The sequence below is a fragment of the Chiloscyllium plagiosum genome, unplaced genomic scaffold (assembly GCF_037043375.1).
Source record: "Chiloscyllium plagiosum isolate Xiang-an unplaced genomic scaffold, Cpla_swu_hap1 HiC_scaffold_4, whole genome shotgun sequence".
NCBI lineage: Eukaryota > Metazoa > Chordata > Chondrichthyes > Orectolobiformes > Hemiscylliidae > Chiloscyllium > Chiloscyllium plagiosum.
In genome coordinates this window covers 69,849,723-69,875,622 of record NW_028270142.1, presented here as the reverse complement: position 1 = coordinate 69,875,622, position 25,900 = coordinate 69,849,723, and the positions used below count along the sequence as shown (strand labels likewise).

Below are 25,900 nucleotides of genomic sequence, written 5' to 3'. Positions count from 1 at the left end.
AGCCATGTTGACTATCCCTAATCAGTCCTTGCCTTTCCAAATACATGTAACATCCTGTCCCTCAGGATTCCCTCCAACAACTTGCCCACCACCACCATCAGGCTCACTGGTCTATAGTTCCCTGGCTTGTCCTTACCACCCTTCTTAAACAGTGGCACCACATTAGCCAACCTCCAGTCTTCCAGCACCTCACCTGTGACTATTGATGATACAAATATCTCAGCAAGAGGCCCAGCAATCACTTCTCTAGCTTCCCACAGAGTTCTAGGGTACACCTGATCAGGTCCTGGGGATTTATCCACCTTTACCCATTTCAAGACATCCAGCACTTCCTCCTCTATAATATGGGCATTTTGCAAGATGTCATCATCTATTTCCCTACATCTGCCTCCAATTCCCTACCTGCGAACATCTGCCTCCAATCAGCTTTCGAAAGTTCTTGCCTAATACCGTCAAAATTGGCCTTTCTCCAATTTAGAACTTCAACTTTTAGATCTGGTCTATCCATTTCCATCATTATTTTAAATCTAATAGAATTATGGTCATTGGCCCTGAAGTGCTCCCCCACTGACACCTCAGTCACCTGCCCTGCCTTATTTCCAAGAGTAAGTCAAGTTCTTCTCTAGTTGGTACATCCACATACTGAATCAGAAAATTGTCTTGTACACATTTAACAAGTTCCTCTCCATCTAAACCCTTAACACTATAGCAGTCCCAGTCTATGTTTGGAAAGTTAAAATCCCCTACCATTACACCCTATTATTCTTACAGATTACTGAGATCTCCTTACAAGTTTGCTTCTCAATTTCCCTCTGACTAATAGGGGGTCTATAACACAATCCCAATAAGTTATCATGCCTGTCTTATTCCTCAGCTCCACCCAAATAACTTCCCTGGATGTATTTCCAGGAATATCTTCCCTCAGCACAGCTGTAATGCTATCCCTTATCAAAAATGCCACTCCCCCTCCTCTCTTGCCTCCCTTTCTATCCTTCCTGTAGTATTTGTGTCCTGGAACATTAACCTCCAGTCCTGTCCATTCCTGAGCCATGTTTCTGTAATTGCTACAATATCCCAGTCCCATGTTCCTAACTATGCCCTGAGTTTGTCTGCCTTCACTGTTAGGCCCCTTGCATTAAAATAAATGCAGTTTAATTTATGAGCCCTACCTTGGCCCTGCCTGCCCTGACTGTTTGATTCACTTCTGTTGTCAACTGTACCAGTGTCAGATTGATCTCTTTCCTCACTATTTCCCTGCGACCCACCTCCACCCCCCCCCGCATCCCGCCTCCCCCAACCTTACTACTTTAAATCCTCCCGAGCAGCTCTCGCCAAATTTCCCTGCCAGTATATTAGTCCTCTTCTAATTTAGGTGCAATTCGTTCTTCTTACACAGGTCACTTCTACCCCAAAAGAGATTCCAATAATCTAAAAATGTGAATCCTTCTCCCATACACCAGCTCCTCAGCCACGCATTCATCTGCTCTATCCTCCGATTCCTGCCCTCATTAGCTCGTAGCACTGGGAATAATCCAGATATTACTACTCTCGAGCACCTTATTTTTTAAATTTCTGCCCAACTCTCTGTAATCTTCCTTCAGAATCTCAACCTTTTCCCTTCCTATAACTTGGTACAGGATCAAGAGACACCTCAGATCATGTCAGGAGCTATTAGAAGGTCCTAATGTATACTAAGCTACATACTTGCACTTGGAGAAGTCTTAATGTTTGTTTCAAGCTAAAATAATGGACATTTCTTGGTCGTACTCTCCACCATTTCACAAGTGGGGCTCTTTGGCCATTGTTTGACACACGCTTGCTGATCACTAGGAGGCTGTGCAATGCCTCAGAAATGTATCGCATTTCACACAATGCAACTTCTACAGTTTGATTAGAAAGTACTGGCTTATAATTGCCTGTTTATTCATTATCTGTACTGCCTACGAGCATTCGCGTAACCATCTCAATGGTGAAAAAGATTTTAATCAAATCCAAACATCTCTATCATGGATGGAGATACTGACAGTAAAGATAATAAAATAATTACAGGATATCTCTTGAAATATCTTGAAACTGGTCATCACAGCAGAGAAAGCTGAAATTACTTTCACTTCATGCCTATAATGAATATTGACCTCTCTCTTTTGGGACTGAAGGCAAAGTAGAATTTTGCAGTCATGTGCAATCTTGTATCATTATCAACTTGGACCTTTTACATTCAGTGGTGATTTTATTAGTTTGCTAAAAGAAGCAAATTCTACTTGAAGTGAAGAGAAAGAAATCATGCTTACTTGACTCCAGCTGTCCATGTGTGCTGTCTGGTATCCGTGGAATATCCCTTCAGAAAAGACAAACAAAAAGAAGTAAACATTTAATAGCTATATGAGTGCTACTCTGCTTGAGCAAAGAGATGCCACACTGTACAGCAGAATCTTATAACTAGTTCATACTTCAATGAAATCATTCTCCTGTGAATACATTGTAAAAATTGGCAAAAGATGCAACATACACATTTGTTTTGAAATTGAGGCAACATGTATTAATATATGACTTGCATTTAATAATTAATAAGTGAGTATTTTTTATGAATGCGAACCACAGTACCATCCGTTAAATCGTAGAAAAGTTACAGCACAGGTAGAGGCCATTCAGCAAACTATGTCTGCACCAGCCATAAGGTGCCCATGCTAATCTCACCGTCCAGCGCCTGGTCCTTGTAGGTTTACAGCGCTGGAGCAGATCCCTGGGAATTCAGTTGTGCACTCACCACGACCTTCATCTATTAAAATCAATGCATGGAAAATTGTGGATAGTGTGCCAAAATAATCCTGTGTGCATTCTCAATCGGTGACATTGCAAACTTGTTTGCAAAATTTCCTCATTAACAGACTTGTATTCTTCACATATAGTTTTCTCACACTAACAATTTTGAAACACTGCGTCTGAAAGCAATTTCAGTGAGAATTTGGTGAACAACATGGTGATACGTGCGTCAAAACTCTCCTTTGTGTGGAGATTTCCTTGAATGCTTCCAAATTGATTGCTGCAAGTAATACTTGAAGTTGGAGATGGTCCAAGAATAGGGTAACTTCTCAGATTTAGTGTGGATGTGCTCTCATGAGAATAACAATATATGAAAAAATTTAACTTTGTATAAATTACAAATAAGCACTCATTTTAAGGACTGTAAGATCAAAATCTTTGCCTTTTCTGCCCTTATTGTAGCATGGAAATAATAGTAGATTGAATATCTGGTATTTTGCTGTGTCTTTTTAACTCAGTCCTGATATTAACATCTGTTTCCAGGTTTTCCCTTCAGAGATTGCTAGATTGATGATGTCTTGCATCTATCAGAGAATGTCTGGGGACCACAGTGGAGATCCAAATGAATCCATTGAAGAGGACAGAGCAAGAATGAGGATGGATGCATAATACTGGAAGCGCACTCAAGTTCTCCAGTGCTTCCCTTTTGATCATGCTACTAGCTGCGAGTACACAAATAAAACTTACTTCAGCAGATGAGAGGAGGCCAGCTTCTTAAATAACACAAACATGGATGAAGTGGATGCCATTCCACATCTTCAACATTTTCTTATACAGCACATCTCAGGTCAACATTCCTCACAGTCCACATGTTCCTCTCTCTCAATGTATCTTCATCTCTCTGTCTGAGTAGCTACTGAACCTAATACCACCTCAAATCCATTATTCACAATCACAAATATTTTCAATCCACTTTGCTTACACAATCCATTGCACAGAACTTCAATGTGAGTGAGAGATCTGGGAACTGCCCTCCAATAGTACGAACATTGAATGCTGAGGATGAGCTTAAAAATGTGTTGCTGGAAAAGCGCAGCATGTCAGGCAGCATCAAAGGAGAAGGAGAATCGACATTTCGGGCATAAGCCCTTCTTCAGGAATGAGGAGGGTGTACCAAGCAGGCTAAGATAAAAGGTAGGGAGGAAGGACTTGGGGGAGGGGTGTTGGGAATGCGATAGGTGGAAGGAGGTTAAGGTGAGGGTGATAGGCCGGAGAAGGGGTGAGGGCGGAGAGGTCGGGAAGAAGATTGCAGTTCAAGAAGGCGGTGCTGAGTCTGAGGGTTGGGACTGAGAAAAGGTGAGGGGAGGGGAAATGAGGAAGCTGGAGAAATCTGCATTCATCCCTTGTGGTTGGAGGGTTCCTCTTCCTCCAGGCGTCATATTGCCATGGTCTGGCGATGGAGGAGGCCAAGGACCTGTATGTCCTTGGCGGAGTGGGAGGGAGAGTTAAATTGTTCAGCCACGGGGTGGTTGGGTTGGTTGGTGCGAGTGTCCCAGAGGTGTGCTCTGAAACGTTACGCGAGTAGGCGGCCTGTCTCCCCAATGTATCAGGCCACATCGGGTGCAGCGGATGCAGTAAATGTTGTGTGTGGAGGTGCAGGTGAATTTCTGATAGATATTGAAGGATCCCTTGGGACCTTGGAGGGAAGTGAGGGGGGAGGTGTGGGCGCAAGTTTTGCATTTTTTGCGGTTGCAGGGGAAGGTGCCGGGAATGGAGGTTGAGTTGGTGTGGGGGTGTGGATCTGACAAGGGAGTCGCAGAGGGAGTGGTCTTTTCGGAATGCTGATAGGGGTGGGGAGGGAAATATATCCTTGGTGATGGGGTCCGTTTGGAGGTGGCGGAAATGACAAAGGATGATCCGATGTATCTAGAGGTTGGTGGGGTGGTAGGTGAGGACTAGTGGGGTTCTGTCCTGGTGGCGATTGGAGGGGCAGGGTTCAAGGGCGGAGGAGCAGGAAGTGGAGGAGATGCGGTGGAGGGCCACAGCATCTGCAGTCCTCACTTTCTCCATGCTGAGGATGAGGCAACCATGGACATGGCATGAATTCTGGCCACTGGTTGGAGTTAGAGGTGGGGACTCTCTGAGATAATCTGGTGAAAGAATTCATAACACTCTGACATGATGCAAAGTAAATGCTGATGCTAATTCACAGTCACCAAGAACTGAAAGATGATTGTTTGCATAATGTCAACTTTGAACTCTTTCCCAAAATAATTCAAGCCTTTTCTTTCTCAAAAGTCCTTCAAATCAAAGCAGAAGCTAGAGATGGAGTAAAACCCAAAAAAAAACATGTGCTTATAAAGCATCTTTCATGACCCCAGGTCATCCTAAAGTGGACTACAGCCAACAAAGTAGCTTTGAAGTGCAGTCACTGTTCTAATTCAGGAAATACAGAAGCCTATTTGTGTGCAACTCAGACAAGCAGCAAAGTGTAAGATAATCTGTTTTTATCATTTTAATCGATAGCTGACTATTGGCGAAGACATCTGGGATAGCACTCCTGCTCTTCTTCAAACTACAACTCTTGGGTTCATATACATCCACCTAAGGGTTTGGGCCTCAATTTAATAAATCACCTGAAGTAATGCACTGTTGTGGAGGGTCAGCCTCAACTTTTGTACTCGAGTTGCTAAAATAAAACAAATGTGTTTACATATTCTAACGAAGTACTGTCTCACGAGTCCTGCTCAACATTCATGCCTTGGACCGTTCAGGCAAGTAACTGAGGTGTCAAATGGTAAGCTGTACAGTGAACTGAAGCCCATGTTTACAACAAACACAGAAGAGAAGAGTAATCAATGGACATGCTCTACACACTTGAGGTTCTGCTTAGCTGGACCCAAATACTGTGCTTTGGGATCTTTCATCAAGGTTTCAAGTGTTATGTGTCAAATACAGGCAAGTGAAAATAGTTTAGTTTGAGAAACTTGGTCCGCATGCACGAGTTGGACCAAAGAGTCAATTTCCATGCTGGATGAATCTATGACTATGACTCCTGTACACTCCATAAATCAGAGATCAGAAGAGTCTGCCTGCAGCATAAACATCTTGATGCTGCAGGTCTTTGTCTTGATTCCCACCCCTGTGGAGAGGGAGGCCACTTGCATTAAGCCATTGAACAGCAGACGGCAGGCAATAGAGTATGCATTGCCCCACCAAAGGATTACACAAGTAATCTGTGTTTGTTCAAAGAGGATAAAGAGACCTTGGAGTGCAGGTTCATACCTCCTTGAAAGTGGAGTTGCAGGTAGATAGGATAGTGCAGAAGGTGTTTGGTATGCTTTCCTTCATTGGTCAGAGTATTGAGTACAGGAGTTGGGAGGTCATGTTGCGGCTATACAGATCATTGGTTAGGCCACTGTTGGAATATTACATGCAATTCTGGGCTCCTTCCTATCGGAAAGATGTTGTGACACTGTAAAGGGTTCAGAAACGATTTACAAGGATGCTGCCAGGGTTGGAGGATTTGAGCCATAAGGAGAGGCTGAACAGACTGGGGCTGTTGTCCCTGGAGCGTTGGAGGCCAAGGGGTGACCTAATAGAGGTTCACAAAATTATGAGAGGCATGGACAGGATAAATAGACAAAGTCTTTTCCCTGGGGATGGGGAGTCCAGAACTAGAGGGCATAGGTTTAGGGTGAGAGGGGAAAGATATAAAAGAGACCTAAGGGGCAACTTTTTCACACAGAGGGTGGTACATATACAGAATGAACTGCCAGAGGAAGTGATGAAGGCTGGTACAATTGCAACATTTAAGAGGCATTTGGATGGGTATATGAATAGGAAGGGTTTGGAGGGGTATGGGCCTTGTGCGGCAGGTGGGACTAGATTGGGTTGGGATGGGCATGTTGGACCGAAGGGTCTGTTTCCATGCTGTACATCTCTATGACTCTAAATCCTTGATGAGAAGCAAAGATCTCTCTAGCTCTTGACTAGCAAGGATGTGCAGGTGGCCATGGGACGGAAGAGGGAGAAAATGAAGCAGGGAACTGTACTCAAGGTACACTCACTCTCATCTCATGACCTCCCTTAATGTTCCTCAATCTGCACCCCACATTGCTTCCTCCTGCCATGATCATTGAATCTGTCCTTGCAGACATGAAGTCTGAGGCAATTTTGCCTTCATAAGTACCAATTCTAAAAGATGACCTCCATGAGTACATTATCTGTCTCAGCAGGAAAATGTCCTATGCACAGTTGAAAAAAAAATCAAATAACTACAAAGTTGAAGGTCTGGAAATGGGAGTGGCGTTGGGGTGGAGGGGTGAGGGTGAGGCTATTGATCTGAGTAGAGTGTAGTGTGGTGATGGTGGTATAGCCATTCTATTTATATGGCAATCCAGTTGAGTTTCTCGTCAGTGGAAACCTCCAGGATGTTGATAGTGCAGTATTCAGTGATGGTAATACTAGTGAATGCCAAGGAGCAATGGTTAGATTGTCTCTTATTGGAGATGGGATTGCCTGGCATTTGCGGCATCCAAATGTTATTTGCTGCACGTCGTTGCATTTGAATGGAAACTGCTTTAGTATCTGAGGACTCCTAAACATTGTACAGTTATTAATGAACATCCCCGCTTCTGAGCTTATGATGGAAAGAAGGGGAAGATGAAGCAACTGAAGATGGTTGGGCCCAGGACACTACCTTGAAGAATCTTGCAGAGATGTCCTGGAGCTGAGATGATGACTAACCACTGACAGCCACAACAATATTCCTATGTGCCAGGTATGACTCTAACCAGCAGACAGTTTGCCTCCTGACTCCCACTGATTCCATTAATCACAGGGCTTTCTTCATGCCACACTTAGTCGAATTTGGCCTTGATGTCAATGACTCTAACTCTTACATATCCTCTGGAATTCTTTTATCCATTTTTGAACCAGACTGTAATGAATTCAAGTGACTGTTCCTGTCCGAATCCAATCTTAGCATTACTAAGTAAGTTATTGCTGCACAGGTGCTGCATGAGAGCACTGCTAACGATACCTTCCATCACTTTACTGATGATTGACAGTAGACCGATCAGGCAATTTTTGGCCAGGTTGCATTTGTCTTTTTTATTTATAGAGGACATACCTGAGCAATTTTCTAGATTATGGGGTAGATGCCAGTTTTGTAACTATACTGGAATAGCTTGGCTAGTGAAGCAAGTTCTAGAGCACAAGTCTTCAGTACTATTCCCAGAATGTTGTCAGGGCTCACAACCTTTGCAGCATCCAACCATTTATTGATATCACATGAAATGAATCAAGTTGGCTGAAGACTTGCATCTGTGAAGCTGCGGTCCTTTGGAGGAGGCTGAGATAAATCATCCACTTGGCACTTCTGGCTGAAGCTTGTTGCAAATACTTCAGCCTGATCTTTTGCTCCGAGTGAATTAAAATGGTGCATTCCCGAGCAGCATCTCCAAAAAGCCGTGTAAACCTGTTTAAACACGTTAGTCCAAGGCAACTTCTAAATTCAAATGTAAGTGAGCTTTCTGAAAGTTATGTTGTACTTGCAGTTTTACAAGGTCTCCGCATTCAATGTTACTGGGACTGTAGGATCTTTTCCAGTACCTCATGTGGTTCAGTATCACATGTTGTTTTATAATGTTTCTATGAAGCGTCTCAAAGCCAAATGTAATGTCTCCCATCCATCCTCCTCCTCGAACCAAAACAAAATTGGGCACTGGATTGGTAAGATAACTGATGTTTTTAATTCTTGATCTTTCAACGGTATCTTTGGGAACTTAGAATGGCATTTAGGACAGCTGAATGTTCCTCCTGTAGAATGTGGGAAGTAAGGGTCACCACTAGTGTCCCTGCTGACTTCCTCTGCAGGAAGTGCACCCAACTCCAGCTACTTGAAAACTGGAACTGGAGCTGGAGCTGGAGCTGGATGAACTTTGGATCATTTGGGAGGCGGAGGGTGTTATTGAGAGGAGTTACAGGGATGAAGTCACACCTCAGGTACATGAAAAAAGCAGATGAGTTACAGTCAGGGGACAGAAAGGGAACCGGCAGACAGTGCAGAGATTCCCTGTGGCCATTCTCCTCAACAACAAGTATACCATTTTGGATACTGGCGATGGTGGTGGTGGTAGTGGTGGTGGTTGGGGGTGGGGGTTGGAGAACTTACCGAGGTAAGCAATGGGACACAAGTTTCTGGCCTGGATTCGGTCCCTGTTGCTCAGAAGAGAAGTGGGGCAAAGAGCAAAGCATTAGTCATTGGGGACTCCATAGTTAGAGGGACAGATAGGAGTTTCTGTGGAAAAGAGAGAGACTCATGGTTGGCATGTTGCGTCCCAGGTGCCAGGGTCCATGATGTCTCTATTGTGTCTTCAGGATCCTTGAGGGGGAGGGGGAGCAGCCCCAAGTCATGGTCCACATAGGCACCAATGACATAGGTAGGAAAAGAGATGGGATTTAAGGAGGAAATTCAGGGAACTATGTTTTTTCTGGCACTAAGCTGCCACCATAGTTGTTATCTCTGGTTTGTTGCCTATGCCAAATGCTAGCGAGGCGAGGAATAGGAAGAGAGAGGAGTTGGACACATGGCTACAGGGATTGTGCAAGTGGGAGGGTTTCGGATACCTGGATAGTTGGGGCTTGTTGTGGAGTAGGTGGGACCTCTGCAAACAGGATGATCCACACCTGAATCAGAGGGTACCAATATCCTGGGGGCGAAATTTACTAATGTTCTTCGGGAGGGTTTAAACTATTTCAGCGGGGATGGGAACTTAAATTGTAGTTCAAGTGTAGAGGACGTTGAGAGTAATGAAGTCATAAATAAGGTTTCAAGGTTGCAAGAGTTCACGAGCAAGCAGGAAGGTGGTTTGAAATGTGTCTACTTCAATGCCAGGAGCATCCGGAATAAGATGGGTGAACTTGCAGCGTGGGTTGGTACCTGGAATTTCGATGTTGTGGCCATTTCAGAGACATGGGTAGAGCAGGGACAGGAATGGTTGTTGCAGGTTCTGGGATTTAGATATTTCAGTAAGAACAGAGAAGATGGTAAAATAAGGGGGTGTGTAGAATTTTTAGTCAAAAACACTATTACAGTGACAGAAAGGACCTTTGAGGATTCGCCTACTGAGGTAGTATGGGCTCAGGTTAGAAACAGGAAAGGAGAGGTCACCCTTTTGGGTGTTTTCTACAGGCCTTTGAATAGTTCCAGAGATGTCGAGGAAAGGATACCAAAGATAATTCTGGGTAGGAGCGAGAGTAACAGGATAGTTATTATGGGAGACTTTAACTTTCCAAATATTGACTGGAAATACTACAGTTCCAGTACTTTAGATGGGTCAGTTTTTGTCCAATATGTGCAGGATGCTTTCTTGACACAGTATGCAGACAGGCCAACAAGCGTAGGCCATATTGGATTTGGTACTGGGGAATGAACCCAGCCAGGTTTTAGATTTGGAGGGAGGTGAGCAATTTGGTTCATGTCACACTACAGGTAACCCCACTGCACTACACACACTCACAGATAGACACTTCTATTTACACATACACACTCCTACAGACCCTCTCTCTCATACACAAGCTCTTTCTCATATGCTTACACATACATTCCCACACTCACACACACACACAAGCACCCTCACACTTTTCTCCCTTTACACTCACACTCTCACAGACACTCAAACATCCCTCCAACTCACACACACACATATATATATAGGTTTGTGGGGTGAATTTGTACTTGCAGAATTACATTTCATTTTGCTCAAAAACTGCATGATTCCATTTAAGATTCTGTAAATCTGTTTTTTAGATTAGAATCAGTCTGAACATCATAGCACAGACAGTCTCACACAGGGCACCGCACACCTTCAAGGCATTATCTGGGCCGACATGTCACCAATTGTTAAAGTTCACTTGAGTTGTAACTTTAAAAAAGTTCTGTGATTTACATATGAAAGAACTGAAACCAACATGGTCATTCTAAAAGATGAGAGACTTAACAAACAATCCAGATCTACTTTCAGATACATCACAGTGTAAACTTTTGCTATAAATTCTGTGTTTTACGATCTTGTACTCACAACTAACTGATGAAGGAGCAGCACACTGAAAACTAGTGCTTCCAAATAAACCTGCTGGACCATAACCTGGTGTTGTGTGATTTTTAACTTTGTACACCCCAGTCCAACACCGGCATCTCCTAATCAAGAATATCCCTAGCTTTTCTAGGCTCTCCACACTACCAAACTCCTTTGTCTTCAGTATTTCTGGCTGGCACTTGTATTCTTCTCCTACGCCAGGGAAAATTAGAGGGGTCACAAATACCAGAATCAGGTCTCACCTCATGACTCTATGTGGCAACTTGCATCTTAACATGTCAACATTATTTGCAATAATCTTTACTTGAACACAAATGCATTGCGATACCATGAACTTTGCCTCTCTGCATTTCTTCATAATGTAAATCTGACCCAGAAAAAGTTTTTCCAAGTTCAGATTTTCAGTTCAGAGAGGGAGATGGTGCAGAAGGGTGAAAATGAGAGTTATGACAGCCTCCCTTAGAAAGAGCAAGGAGGCATGCACAGGGGCTGCTAGGTATGAAGTGACCAAGGCCAAAGAGCTGCACTCTAGACTCGAGCACTTTGTGGAAAAAGAATTTAAAAATATAAAATCAAGTCTTCATCCCTCAGATCCCCTCACCCTCCAACATATTATCCATCTTCACCATTTAGTGTCCTCATGGTTCAAGTTCCCAATGGCAACTTATGATTGCCACCCATCGCAAGACTGTGTAGCCCACATGCCATCTCATGCAAATACATAGCCTCCTCCCACTGCACTACAATTTTGCATTCTCCATGCCAACTCATCGAATATCTTCTATTGACACATTTCCAAACTCACACTGAGATCAAATTAAGCACTTATATGCCTCTTGATTAATTCTCTATTAAAAAAACTTTCATTGATAAAATACCACTCACCACTAACTTCCTTCAAATACTAGATCGCATATTTAAAAAAATGTATTTATTGCCCAACTTCAAAGATTTGGAGATGTCAGTCAAACTATAAACTGACAGGTAAGCCACATTGATAACAATGGGTTGTAAAATCAATTATGAAGCACTAATCCTGTAATGATAGTCAGAGAGTCATAGAGATGTACAGCATGGAAACAGATCCTTCGGTCCAACACATCCATCCCAACCAGATATCCCAACCCAATCTAGTCCCACCTGCCAGCACACGGCCCATACCCCTCCAAACCCTTCCTATTCATATAACCATCCAAATGCCTCTTAAATGTTGCAATTGTACCAGCCTCCACCACTTCCTCTGGCAGCTCATTCCATACGTGCACCACCCTCTATGTGAAAATGTTGCCCCGTAGGTCTCTTTTATACTTTTCCCCTCTCACCCTAAACCTATGCCCTCTAGTTCTGGACTTCCCGACCCCAGGGAAAAGACTTTGTCTATTTATCCTATCCATGCCCCTCATGATTTTGTAAACCTCTTGACCTCTGATGCTCCAGGGAAAACAGCCCCAACCTGTTGAGCCTCTCCCTATAGCTCAAATCCTCCAACCCTGACAACATCTTTGGAAATCTTTTCTGAACCCGTTCAAGTTTCACAACATCTTTCCAACAGGAAGGAGACCAGAATTGCTTGCAATATTCCAACACTGGCCTAACCAATGTCCTGCACAGCCGCACACATCAGAGGAAAACTGCAGACCTAGCTCTTTTTAAACACTACATGTGTTTCAAGGGCAGGAAATTAAAATGCCATGACATTTGCTACTTTCAATAAGCTTTGTCATTTTTTTACATATATCGACTTTTAACAAGCTTGAAAGATACCTGACCCCTCCCAAGCACACTGTATCTCTCCCAGAACCCTATCTAAAAGATTACTTCATATCTTCAAAAGAGCAAGCTACCTCTCCAAAGAATGACGATAAATTAGTGCACAAGTCATGGTTTGGACATTCCATAACAGAAAATCAAATCTAACTGAAGGCAGTTGCACTTTAACATGTGCCATTTCTTCTGTGAAACACTAATATGCAAGTACAACCCATCCCCCTACCCTGTTGAAACTGTTGGGTTAAAGCTCATGGACCAGGGCTTTTGGATTTGGATTTTTGGTATTAATCATGTCAACAAACAGCCTTGCTATTTTCACATAAGATTATACCCATGTTAGTCTGCTTTACTGTTTTCCTCCAGCCAATCCAATTTATTACACATAATTCTTAATTTTGTCATTTTTTTGTCATCCTAGTTTCCTGTCTCCTTTTTACTTCTTTCTGATGTGTCTAGGGTCCCACCTCTTGCAAAATTATTTTGAAACCTACCCCATAGCATGAGTAAAAATATAAGTACATTTAATTTTTATTTCATATCTTTGACAATAATAGATAATCAACATGATCTGAGCTCCACACATGGAAACACTCACTTCTTGCTACCAAGTCAAATATATAAATTTCTAAAACTCTTTTCTTCAATACACTAAGTCCGCACTTCAAGATGAGGTTGCATTCCTGCACACCACAACTTTAAGTGAAACATGTTTAAGTGAATCAGGACTCCCATAGAAATTAATGGTAAATCCAGAGTTAGGGACCTGGGAAATTTATGGCTCTGAAGAAACAATGTACAAATTAATACAGGACCGAACTTTGGAATCGTTCTGCAATCCATGAAATACATCCAAAAGCACCATTTGAAATAAGGAACAAAAAGGAGAGGTGAAGAGGTTTGTGATGAATTTTTAGATTCTAAGCCATCAGCAACTGAAGGGAGGGCCACAATGGTTGTGTAATTAAATGTAGAATGTGAAAGACACAAAGCTCATAAAGGAACTGTTCAGATATTGCAAAATGTTGAAGGCCGGGAGAAGATTACAGAAAAAAGCAGGATAAGATTATAGCAGAAAACAAAGGTGATCATCTCAAAATTAATGTGTTGCTCAACTGGAGTATAAAGTTAAAAATCACACACCAGGTAAATATTGTCTAGCTATCACCATTGTTAACAGCTAACCTGAGAATGCAACTTTTGAATAAAAGGTTTTATGATTTACACATGAAAGAAGTGAAACTATCACGGTATTCTAACAGATGAAAGGCTTAACAGACAATTAATTTTTCAATGTATAATTTCAGTTACATCACACTGTAAATTTCTGCTATAAATTCTGTGTTAGGATTGAGCCCTCCACTACCACCTGATGAAGGAGCGACGCTCCGAAAGCTAGTGTGCTTCCAATTAAACCTGTTGGACTATACCTGGTGTTGTGTGATTTTTAACTTTGTACACCCCAGTCCAACACCAGTATCTCCAAATCACTCAACTGGAGTGACTGTCATCACTGAACATAGAATCACAGAATTGTTAAAGCACAGGCAGCCATTCGGTCCATCTTATCTACATTGGTTCACCAACTATGCAATCCATCCAGTGCCATCCTCCGTCCTTCTAATGTTTTTAGGATATTCCTGTTCCCTTTCAAAAGATATGCATCCATCACACAGTCAGGCAGTGCCTCCCATACCTTAGCCATTGACTGCATGATAAACAAATAATGAGCGACTTGAAGAGAATCGATAGGAAAGACCTATTTCTTCTGGCAAAGAGGCTAATTACCAGTGAGCACAGATATAGAAATACATAAAGAAAAATGTTTGGTAGTGAGTGTCTGGAATTCATTGTCCAGTTTTGTGGTTGAGGCAGAAACCCCTCAATTAATTTAAAAGGAACTTGTCTGAATCTGAAAGGCTAGAGACCAGATGCTAGGAAGTGGGATTACAAGGGGTGGCTAATTTATTTAGCTCTATGTTCGTCTGGGCTTCCTAGTATTCTGTCACTCACCATGGACTCCCTTGTCTTGTTACTTCTTCCAAAGTGCATCACTTCACAATCATCAAGGTTAAATTTCATCTGCCACTGATTTGCCCATCTGACCAAACCATTTATATACTCTTTTAACCCCTGACCTTCTTCGTTACTGTCAACCAACCGGCCAATCTTTAGATCATCCTCAATTTATTCATCATGACTACATTATTTTGATGTAGTCAGCTAATTGACATCATTTTTGAAGATTTCAACGAATAAGGGGACCAGTGCTGAACCTGGTGGTACATCACTGCACACCGAGCTCCATTCACACGAACAGCCTTCTACCACCACTTCTGTCTCCTGTCACTGAAACAACTTTGGATTCAACTTAGCAAATCACCTTGGTCCCATGAGCTTTTATCTTCTTTATCATTTTCCCATGTGGGGCCTTGTCAAAAGGCCTTGCTGAAATCCATATATACCACATCAATGCCCTACCTTCATCCAATAGTTGGTGATCACTTTGGACCATTCCATCAGATTTGTTAATCACAACTTCCTTCTGGCAAAGCCATGCTGTTCATTCCTGATCAAACCTTGCCTCTCTAAATGGAGATTAATTTTCTCCTTCACTATTTTCTCTAATTGTTTCCCGACCACTAATGCTAGACCAGGAACAATAGAGCAGTAAGTTTATCTCCGACACCCTTGTTGTGAAGTGAATCCAGGTTAATATTTCCCCAGTCATCTGGCACCTCCTGTGGCCAGAGGTGGTTTGGGTCAGGATCCCTGTAATTTTGTGCCTCATCTCCCACTGTGGCCTGGGATACAGACTTGGGAATTTGGCCACTTGTAAATTTGTCAAAACCTCTAGTATCTCCTCACTTCTTATATCAATCTGCTCAAGACGTCTCAAATTTTGCACTTGCATCCTCCTTCTCCTGTGTGAAGAAAGTTGTGATGTACTCATATAACACTCCACCAATGTCCTCTAGCTTTATGCACAGATTATTCTCGTGGTCCCTAACATACCTTACTCTTCCCCGGTTATTCCCTTGATGTACTTGTAGAATATTTTAGGACACTCCATTGGGATAATCTTGCTCATCAACATTTTTTGATGCTCCTTGCTTGCTCTCTTGAGATCCCCCAGCACTCCTCTCCAGCATCCATTATTTTGCTCCATTTGTATCTATTAAAAGTGTCTCTGTTCCTGTTATGCACTCCTGAATATTCTTAGATATCGAGGGCTCTCTAGGTTTGTTACTCGTACATTTCACCCTAAAGGTTGAGTCTGTACTCACCCTACTATCTTTTTAAGCACTTCTCACTGTTCATTCGTATATAGTAACATGTTTGAGGTGAAGGATGTCATGGACATCCCTGCTGATTACACTTGCAGGAATTGCACCCAACTCCAGCTCCTCCAAGACCGTGTTAGGGAACTGGAGCTGGAGTTGGATGAACTTAGGATCATTCGGGAGGCAGAGGGGGTCATAGATCGGAGCTTTAGGGAAGTAGTAACTCCAAAGATTGCAGACAGATGGGTGACAGTGAGGGGGACTGGGAGGAAGCAGCCAGTGCAGGGACTCCCTGCGGCTGTTCCCCTCAAGAACAAGTATACCGTTTTGGATACTTGTGGGGGGGACGACTTACCAGGGGTAAGTAATAGGGCTCAGGCCTCTGGCACGGAGCCTGTCCCCGTTGCTCAGAAGGGAAGGGTGGAGAAGAGCAGAGCAATAGTAATTGGGGACTCGATAGTTCGGGGCACAGATAGGCGGTTTTGTGGGGGCGAGAGAGACACACGTTTGGTATGTTGCCTCCCAGGTGCAAGGGTACGTGATGTCTCTGATCGTGTTTTCCGGGTCCTTAAGGGGGAGGGGGAGGGGGAGGGGGAGCAGCCCGAAGTCGTGGTCCATATTGGCACCAATGACATAGGTAGGAGGAGGGCTGAGGATGTTAGGCAGGCTTTCAGGGAGCTAGTTTGGAAGCTCAGAGTTAGAACGAACAGAGTTGTCGTCTCTGGTTTGTTACCCGTGTCACGTGATAGAGAGTCGAGGAATAGGGAGAGAGAACAGTTAAATGCGTGGCTACAGGGATGGTGCAGGAGGGAGGGATTCCGGTATTTGGATAACTGGGGTTCATTCTGGGGAAGGTGGGACCTCTATAAACAGGATGGTCTACACCTGAACCTGAGGGGCACCAGTATCCTTGGCGGGAAGTTTGCTAGTGCTCTTGCGGGGGGTTTAAGCTAACTCTGCAGGGGCATGGGAACTTAGACTGTAGCTTGAGGGTGCAGGACCTGGAGTGTAGGGAGGTTAGGAACATGGCATCAATTTCAAAGGAGGGTGCCTGTACTTCAATGCAAGAAGTATACGAAATAAGGTAGGTGAACTTGCAGCGTGGGTTGGTACCTGGGACTTCGATGTTGTGGCTATTACGGAGACATGGGTAGAACAGGGACAGGATTGGCTGTTGCAGGTTCCAGGGTTTAAATGTTTTAGTAGGGTCAGAGGTGGGGGTAAAAGAGGGGGAGGTGTGGCATTGCTTGTCAAAGATAGTATTACAGCGGTGGAAAGGACGATGGATGAAGACTCGCCATCTGAGGTAGTTTGGGCTGAGGTTAGGAATAGGAAAGGTGAGGTCACCCAGTTAGGAGTTTTTTACAAGCCTCCTAAGAGTCCTAGAAATGTAGAAGAAAGGATTGCGAGAATGATTCAGGAGTAGAGTGAAAGAAATAGGGTGGTTGTTATGGGGGACTTTAACTTTCCTGATATTGATTGGGAAAGCTATAGCTCTAGTTCGTTAGATGGGTCGGTGTTTGTCCAATGTGTGCAGGAGGGTTTCCTGACACAATATGTAGATAGGCCAACAATAGGTGAGGCCATACTGGATTTGGTTCTGGGTAACGAACCAGGCCAGGTGTTAGAATTAGAGGTAGGTGAGCACTTTGGGGACAATGACCACAATTCGGTGACTTTTACTCTAGTGATGGAGAGGGATAAGTGTGCACTACAGGGCAAGAGTTATAGCTGGGGGCAGGGAAATTATGATGCGGTGAGGCATGACTTAGGATGCGTGGCTTGGAAAAGTAGGCTTCAAGGCAAGGGCGTAATTGATATGTGGAGCTTGTTCAAGGAGCAAATATTGAGTGTCCTTGATAAGTATGTACCTGTCAGACAGGGAGGAAAGGGTCGTGTGAGGGAGCCGTGGTTTAATAAGGAATTGGAATCCCTTGTTAAATGGAAGAGGGCGGCCAATGTAAAGATGAGGCGTGAAAGTTCAATTGGGGCGATTGAGAGTTATAAGGTAACCAGGAAGGACCTGAAGAGAGAGCTAAGAGCAGCAAGGAGGAGACATGAAAGGTCCTTAGTTGGTAGGATTACGGAAAACCCTAAGGCTTTCTATAGGTATGTCAGGAATAAAAGAATGACTAGGGTAGGAATAGGTCCAGTCAAGGATAGTAGTGGGAAGTTGCGTGTGGAGGCTGAAGAGATTTGGGAGACATTGAATTAATACTTTTCATCAGTATTCACTCAGGAACAGGACATTGTTGCCGATGTGAATACTGAGTCTCAATTAAGTAGAATGAATGGTTTTGAGGTATGTAGGGAAGAGGTGTTGGAAATTCTGGAAAGGGAGAAAATAGATAAGTCCCCTGGGCCTGATGGCATTTATCCTAGGATTCTCTGGGAAGCAAGGGAGGAGATTGCAGAGCCATTGGCCTTGATTTTTATGTCCTTGTTGTCTACAGGAGTAGTGCCAGAAGACTGGAGGCAAGCAAATGTGGTTCCCTTGTTCAAGAAGGGGAGTAGGGATAACCCTAGTAACTATAGGCCGGTGAGTCTCACTTCTGTTGTGGGCAAAGTCTTAGAGAGAATTGTAAGGGATAGGATTTATGAACATCTGGATAGGAATAATGTGATCAAGGATAGTCAGCATGGTTTTGTGAAGGGCAGGTCGTGCCTCACAAACCTTATTGAATTCTTTGAAAAGGTGACTAAGAAGGTGGACGAGGGGAAAGGGGTAGATGTGGTGTATATGGATTTTAGTAAGGCGTTTGATAAGGTTCCCCATGGTAGGCTACTTCAAAAAATACGGAGGTATGGCATTTAGGGTGAGTTGGAGGTTTGGATTAGGAATTGGCTGGCTGGAAGAAGACAGAGGGTAGTAGTTGATGTAAAGGTTCATCTTGGAGTGCCGTTACTAGCGGTGTTCCGCAAGGATCTGTTTTGGTACCATTGCTGTTTGTCCTTTTTATAAATGACCTGGAGGAGGGGCTAGAAGGTTGGGTGAGCAAGTTTGCGGATGATACGAAAGTCGGAGGAGTTGTTGACAGTGAGGAAGGATGTGGCAGGTTACAGCGGGATATAGATAAGCTGCAGAACTGGGCAGAAAAGTGGCAAATGGAGTTCAATGTAGCTAAGTGTGAGGTGATTCACTTTGGCAAGAGTAACAAAAAGATGGGGTACTGGGCTAATGGTCGGATACTTGGTAGTGTGGTTGAGCAGAGGGATCTTGGTGTCCATGTACACAGATCTTTGAAAGTTGCCACCCAGGTAAATAGTGCAGTGAAGAAGGCATATGGCGTACTGGCTTTTATTGGTAGAGGAATTGAGTTCCGGAGTCCTGAGATCATGTTGCAGTTGTATAAGACTCTGGTGCGGCCGCATCTGGAGTATTGTGTGCAGTTTTGGTCGCCATACTATAGGAAGGATGTGGAGGCACTGGAATGGATGCAGAGGAGGTTTACCAGGATGTTGCCTGGTATGGTAGGAAGATCGTATGAGGAAAGGCTGAGGCACTTGGGGTTGTTTTCATTGGAGAAAAGAAGGTTTAGGGGTGACTTGATAGAGGTGTACAAGATGATTAGGGGTTTAGATAGGGTTGACCGTGAGAACCTGTTTCAGCTATTACGAGGGGGCAGAGCTTTAAATTAAGGGGTGGTAGGTATAAGACAGATGTTAGGGGTAGGTTCTTTACTCAGCGAGTCGTGAGTTCATGGAATGCCCTACCAGTAGCAGTGGTGGACACTCCCTCTTTATGGGCATTTAAGCAGGCATTGGATAGGCATATGGAGGATAGTGGGCTAGTGTAGGTTAGGTGGGCTTGGATCGGCGCAACATCGAGGGCCAAAGGGCCTGTACTGCGCTGTATTCTTCTATGTTCTATATAGTAGCTACAGTTGCTATTTCTAGTCTATCTTAGTCAGGTCCTGCCTTATTTTTAATGAAATCTGCTTTCCCCCAATCCAGAACTTTTCCTTTTCCACAATAAAGTTAAAACACACGGCATTATGGGTGCTATCTCTAAAATGCTTCCTCACGGTCACCTCATACACCTGCGGGCATCTTTCTTCTGAATTAGATCCAGTACTGCACCTCCATGTAGGACCACTTACATGTTGCCATAAAAAGTTATCCTGCATACATTTCAAGAAATCTACCCCCCTGAACATGTTATACCAACTAATATTGGGGTAACTAAAGTTCCCTTATCATTTTTACATGCCTTAGTTAGGATCGAAGGGTCTGTTTCCGTGCTGCACATCTCTATGACTACATAACTCCTTCTCAACGGCTTGACTGTTTGGGGGCTTATAACAGACTCCTAAAATGTTACTACCCCTTTTTATTCCTAGGTTCTAACCACAAAGCCCTTTGATGACCCTTCCAAGATATCATCCCTCCTTACTGAAGGAATTGGCTCCCTAACTAATAATGCAACACCTTTTCTACTTATGCACCATCCTCTGCGTACCTGAAGACCCTAAACCCCAGAATGTTAAGTTGCCAGTCTTGTCCCTCCCTCAACCATGTCTCTATGATGACAACAACACCACAGTACATGTCAATCCATGCCCTTAACTCATCTGTTTCACCAATACTCCTTACAATAGAGACCAACCAGCCTGGCCTTACTATCTTGGATCATCACATGGTTGAATTCGCTCTGCCTTGGTTCCTTTTCTAAGTTATGCTGTGTTGTTACTGAATTAACATACAGTGTCCCTATCCCTCCTGAAATAGTTTTAACACCTCCCAAAAACACTAGCAAACTCACTCAAAAAGGATGCTAGTCCCATTTTGGTTCAGGTGTAGACCTTCCCATTTGTAGAGTCCCCACCTTCCCCAGATTTTCTCCTTTCTCCTGTTTCTGCGCTCACTGGCATGTGGCATTGGGTTTAATTCTGAGATTACAACCTTTGAGACTCTGATTCTTCATCTATTGTTTAGCCCCCTGAACTCTTGAATAATACCTCATTCCTTGGTCCACCAAGTTGGAACCAATGTATACCACAACTTTTGTAATATCTTCCTGCTCCTTAAATATGGCCTGCAGTTGCTCAGCGACATGCGTGATCTACGTATCAAAGAGGCAACACACCATCTGCAGCTGCAGAAATGCCTGTCTTTTCCCCTCAACTTTGGGGCGGCACGGTGGCTCAGTGGGTAGCACTGCTGCCTCACATTGCCAGGGACCCAGGTTCAATTCCCGCCTTGGGCAACGGTCTGTGTGGAGTTTGCACATTCTCCCCGTGTCTGCGTGGGTTTCCACTGGGTGCTCCGGTTTCCTCCCAAGGTCCAAAGATGTGCAGGTTAGATGAGTTGGCCATGCTAAATTGCCTGTAGTGTTATGTGGATTAGTCAGGGGTAAATGTAGGGGATGGGTCTGGGTGGGTTGCTCTTCAGAGGGTCGGACTTGTTGGGCCAAAGGGCCTGTTTCCACACTGTAGGGAATCTAATCTAATCTAATACATCTTCTATCACTCTTATTCCTCTCCACCTTTAGACAAACTGCATGCAGTGCCAGAAAGCCTGGCTTTGACCGCTCTCCCTTGAAGTTACAGTGCCCTCCTCAACTTCCAGGATTGAAAACCGATTTATGATCAGGACCACAGTGATACTTGCACTATCTACCTGTTTCACTTTGACTGCTTTCTTTCCTCAAGTCCCTTCAGCTGTCGTGTAACCACCTGTCTAACTCTCAGCCATGCAGATGTGACACAATGTGGCCAGCCATCACTCCAGATCCAAAACCCCAAATCTAAAACCCAGAGCTCAAGTTTGCGCAGTTGTGATCACTTCCTGTACACATGGTCATCTTGAACACTGGTAGGGTCTGTGGCTCTCCAAGTGACAGGACACACATTCCACTTGGTTGGCTTTACCTCCATGCATTAAAAGTCCTTAGTCTGACTAGCTATCTTTATCCATAAATAATTTTACATTTTTTTAAAAAATCTTCAATTTAGGGAGAGCTCTTCAAGTTAGTTCCCTTACCAATGAATCAACTCTATACTTTCCCAGGATGTCACTAGGTTTTTTTCTGTCATTAAGATGGAGTGAATTTATCCTCATCTGTAAAGTTGATGTACTCACTCCTCCATGCACCTCCTCACAGGCTCCAACACTGTCCTGGCTCTGGGCAAGGAAACTTGAATCCGTGACTGCAAATTTATGCACTCATCACTCTGTGCACCACACAAGCTCCCCTGTAACTACTCAGATTGTAGGCTAATTTAACTTCTAAAAAGCTCCAGCACAATCTCCCAACCTTGTAATGTCGTGCCTTGTGTAATAAAAGGTAAGGATTTTATATGCCTCTTTAACCACCCTACTGACTTGCCCCGCCACCTTCTGGGATCAAAGTCCAAACATCTTCAAACAGCTTGATCATGCTTCCACATTTAAGTCCAAGTTGTTAATAGGTGTCTCAAAGGCAAGGGAAATTAGCATTGAGCCCTGTGGAGCCCCACTGAATCCAGTCTTCTAGCTGAAAAGCACATGTTAACCATTACCTGTGTTACTTGCCATTGGGTGATCAGTGGAATCACATTTATGATTGTTTACTGCACTCTCTCAGAGGTGATGGGTGATTGGTGCAAAGTCAGATCAGGACAATAGACTTATGACATTGAAATGGGAGCTCAGGGAGAAGGGCACAATGTTAGCCAGATTTAGAGGTTATAATTTCATGGATAAGAGTTTCAGCAAGTGACCTGAGGGAGGTCCTTAGTCAGGCAACGGTGAAAATATAGACGTAAATGGTCCTTTTGAGGCTAGGAACAAAAAATTCAAAAGGTTTGGTTTGGTGTAACTGAAGATACTGGACAAAGTAGAGGATTTGGTATCAAGGGATTGAGCTTGTCATGAAGATCAAAGACAAAAGGTCATGTTCTTTCCAATATTGAGTGGCAGGAAATTTCTGCTTTTCTAGTACTGGATGTCGCAGTAGAGTCCAGAGAAAATTAAAAAATTAGATTGAAAGAATATGTTCAGATCCAAGCGATCACCCAAAAGACACATTCAAATAGACAAAGGAAGTTTCTTTCCTCAGGTGTTAGTACAGATTCGAGGAGACAAAGGAATTACCCATTTTCCACTGACTTGAATCAAATAGATTTTTAAAAATTACACTTTGTACCATAATATCGTAACTAAATGTTACAATATCTAATTAAGCAATTGTCTGCCATAGGCACGGAACTTCATTCCCATAAAGCAATAAGACAGACACAGGGAAGTTTAATTAACTGAGAAAGAAATTCCAAGTTGAAGGGATCCCTAGTTTCCCCTTCTTTGCTTTCCTCATGATAGTTACAAAGAAGCAGTGACAAATAATTGACAACCAGAGGGGTTTAATCACAAAGTTTCATCACACAAAGAAACATGTTCATAATTAACAATTATCAGCACGTAAGAAGTTAAGCTTTGTGATATTGCATTTCCAAAACTCCTCAATGTCAACTTTTCCTAAAAGTCTCAGACACATCCTTCAACAACTTGCCAAAGTACTTATTCCTAAATCCACCTCATGAGATTCAGAAAACTGAATAGCAGTTGCAAAATTTAGACCATAACATTTGAAGACATAGAGCAGAAACAAGCTATTCAGCCCGTTCAAGTCAACTCCTCTGTTCAGTTAGATCATTTAATATACTAGACCCAACACCATGGGCGTTTATCTTATTAAGTAGTCTTATTTGGGGCAGCACGGTGGTTCAGTGCTGCCTCAAGCACCAGGGTCTCAGGTTTGATTCCAGCCTCAGGCGACCGTCTGTGTGGAGTTTGCACATTCTCCCCATGTCTGCGTGGGTTTGCTCCGGATGCTCCGGTTTCCTCCCACAGTCCAAAGATGTGCAGGTCAGGTGAACTGACCATGCTAAATTGCCCATAGTGTTAGGTGCATTAGTCAGAGGGAAATGGGTCTGGGTGGGTTACTTTTCAGAGGGTTGGTGTGGACTGGCTGGGCCGAAGGGCCTGTTTCCACACTGTAGGTATCTAATCAATTTCTGGCAACTTATCAAACCCTTTTACATCTACTGGTTTCCCTGTATCTGTTATACTTGTTACCTCCTCAATTCATTTGTTGAGCATCATTATTCCTGCATGAAGACATGGTGACTCCGCTTGATTATATTATGCATTTCTAAATACTGTTATGTTATATCCTTTATAAGCTAAACGGCCTATGTCTACTTCTTTTGCCCCCTTGAATAACCATGTTATACTGGCTGTTTTCCAATCCTCTGCGATTTTAGCCAGAATCCAAGGATTCTTGGAAGAGTGCTTCTAACGAATTCACTATCTTTGTCTTTATTTCCTTTAAAATCCTGGAATGCAACCCATCCAGTCCAAAGGACTTATCAGCTTTTAGCCTCATTAGTTCACTAGTAATTTTTCTCTACTGATAGTTATGGCATTTATTTCCTCCCTTTCTTTTGCCCCCTGTATTTCTAGAATGCTGTTAGTGGATGTAAGTTTGCTCGCTGAGCTGGAAGTTCATTTTCAGACATTTCGTCACCATACTAGGTAACGTCATCAGTGAGCCTCCTGTAAAACACTGGTGTGGCCTGCCTTTTATTTATGTGTTTAGGTTTCCTTAGGTTGGTGATGTCAGTTCCTGTAATGTCATTTCCTGTTCTTTTTCTTAGGGGGTGGTAAAAGGTGTCCAAGTCAATGTGTTTGTTGATAAAGTTCTGGTTGGAGTGCCATGCTTCTAGGAATTCTTGCGCGTGTCTCCATTTGGCTTGTCCTAGGAAGGATGTGTTGTCACAGTCGAAGTGGTGTCCTTCCTCATCTGTATGTAAAGATACTAGTGAGAGTGGGTCATGTCTTTTTTGGCTAACTGATGTTCATGTATCCCTGTAGCTAGTTTTCTGCCTGTTTGTCCAATGTAGTATTTGTAACAGTTATTGCAAAGTATTTTGTAAATGACATTAGTTTTGCTTGTTGTCTGTATAGGATCTTCCAAGTTCATTAGCTGCTGTTTTAGTGTGTTGGTGGGTTTGTTGGGGCCACAACATAAATGCTCCAGGAAACTTTCCAAAATTCATTCTGTAATTCTTTACCTCACAACAACTTGATTTTCCTAATCTACTTGAAGATTACTGTCCTCCATGATATCTACTACCTTTTTTATATGTCCTCCTCTCCACCTGATTTATTCTCCATCCTGCAGAATAGCCATTGTTAGGGAACCTGTACATTTCTCCTACTCGTGTCTTCTTCCATTATTTCTTATCTCTACCATTATGGTATCTACATCTTCAATTTTAGTATCATTGCTTACTACAGTATTTATTCTACCAAATATTCTACCAAAATGTGGCTTAACTAAATTACTACAAAGCTGCAGTATAACTTGCCTATCCTAATACTCAGTGCCTCTTCCAATGAAGGCAAGTGTTTCATAGGTCTTTTTTACTACCTGCTCTCCTTCCTTCCTGTCTTTCAAAAAATGATATAGCCATTAATACCAAGCTCCCAACTTTGATCTCCTTACAAGCATGTCTTCATAATGGCAATAAAATCATACTCACTATCTCAACAATTCATTTATTTTGTTACAAACATTACATTTAAGTAACAAGATTTGAATATTGCCTTATTTTTCCTATCTCTTTGATGGTATTTGCTTTTTTTAAAAAAATGTTTGCATAACCTCTCTATTCCTATTCCATTCTGGGTATCATTACCTAATTAGTTGTCCTGCAATGCCACCAGATTTTCTTTTATTTTGCAAGATGATTAATCCCTCACCCGATTTGGCTGAAAGCATCCCACAGAACCCTGGTTATTCAATTCATATAGTGAACTATCTATTCAATCAACTTAAAATTGTGTAAGATGGTCTATAAGCCAAGTTCAAGAATCTTCATTTGACTTTGTAAGGGAAGTACAAGCTGTGCAATGCTTTGTATAAAAAAGCAGTGAAAAATATCAGTTTTCTGAGCAAAAAACATAACCATTTTTACTGTGACTGAACCTGGAGCTTGA

The 25,900-nt window shown here is 43.0% G+C and overlaps 1 protein-coding gene across 43 annotated transcripts in view; it reads right to left on the bottom strand.

The window, feature by feature from the left end:
• The window catches only part of rims2a (regulating synaptic membrane exocytosis 2a), a 1,173,408-nt gene that overhangs the window by 456,554 nt on the left and 690,954 nt on the right, over nt 1-25,900 (bottom strand). For all 43 annotated transcript variants that reach the window (XM_087986344.1, XM_087986315.1, XM_087986332.1 and 40 more), the window contains one exon: nt 2,292-2,338. In XM_087986344.1, the coding sequence (XP_087842470.1) occupies nt 2,292-2,338 (47 nt within the window). The remainder of the gene's footprint in view (nt 1-2,291; nt 2,339-25,900) is intronic.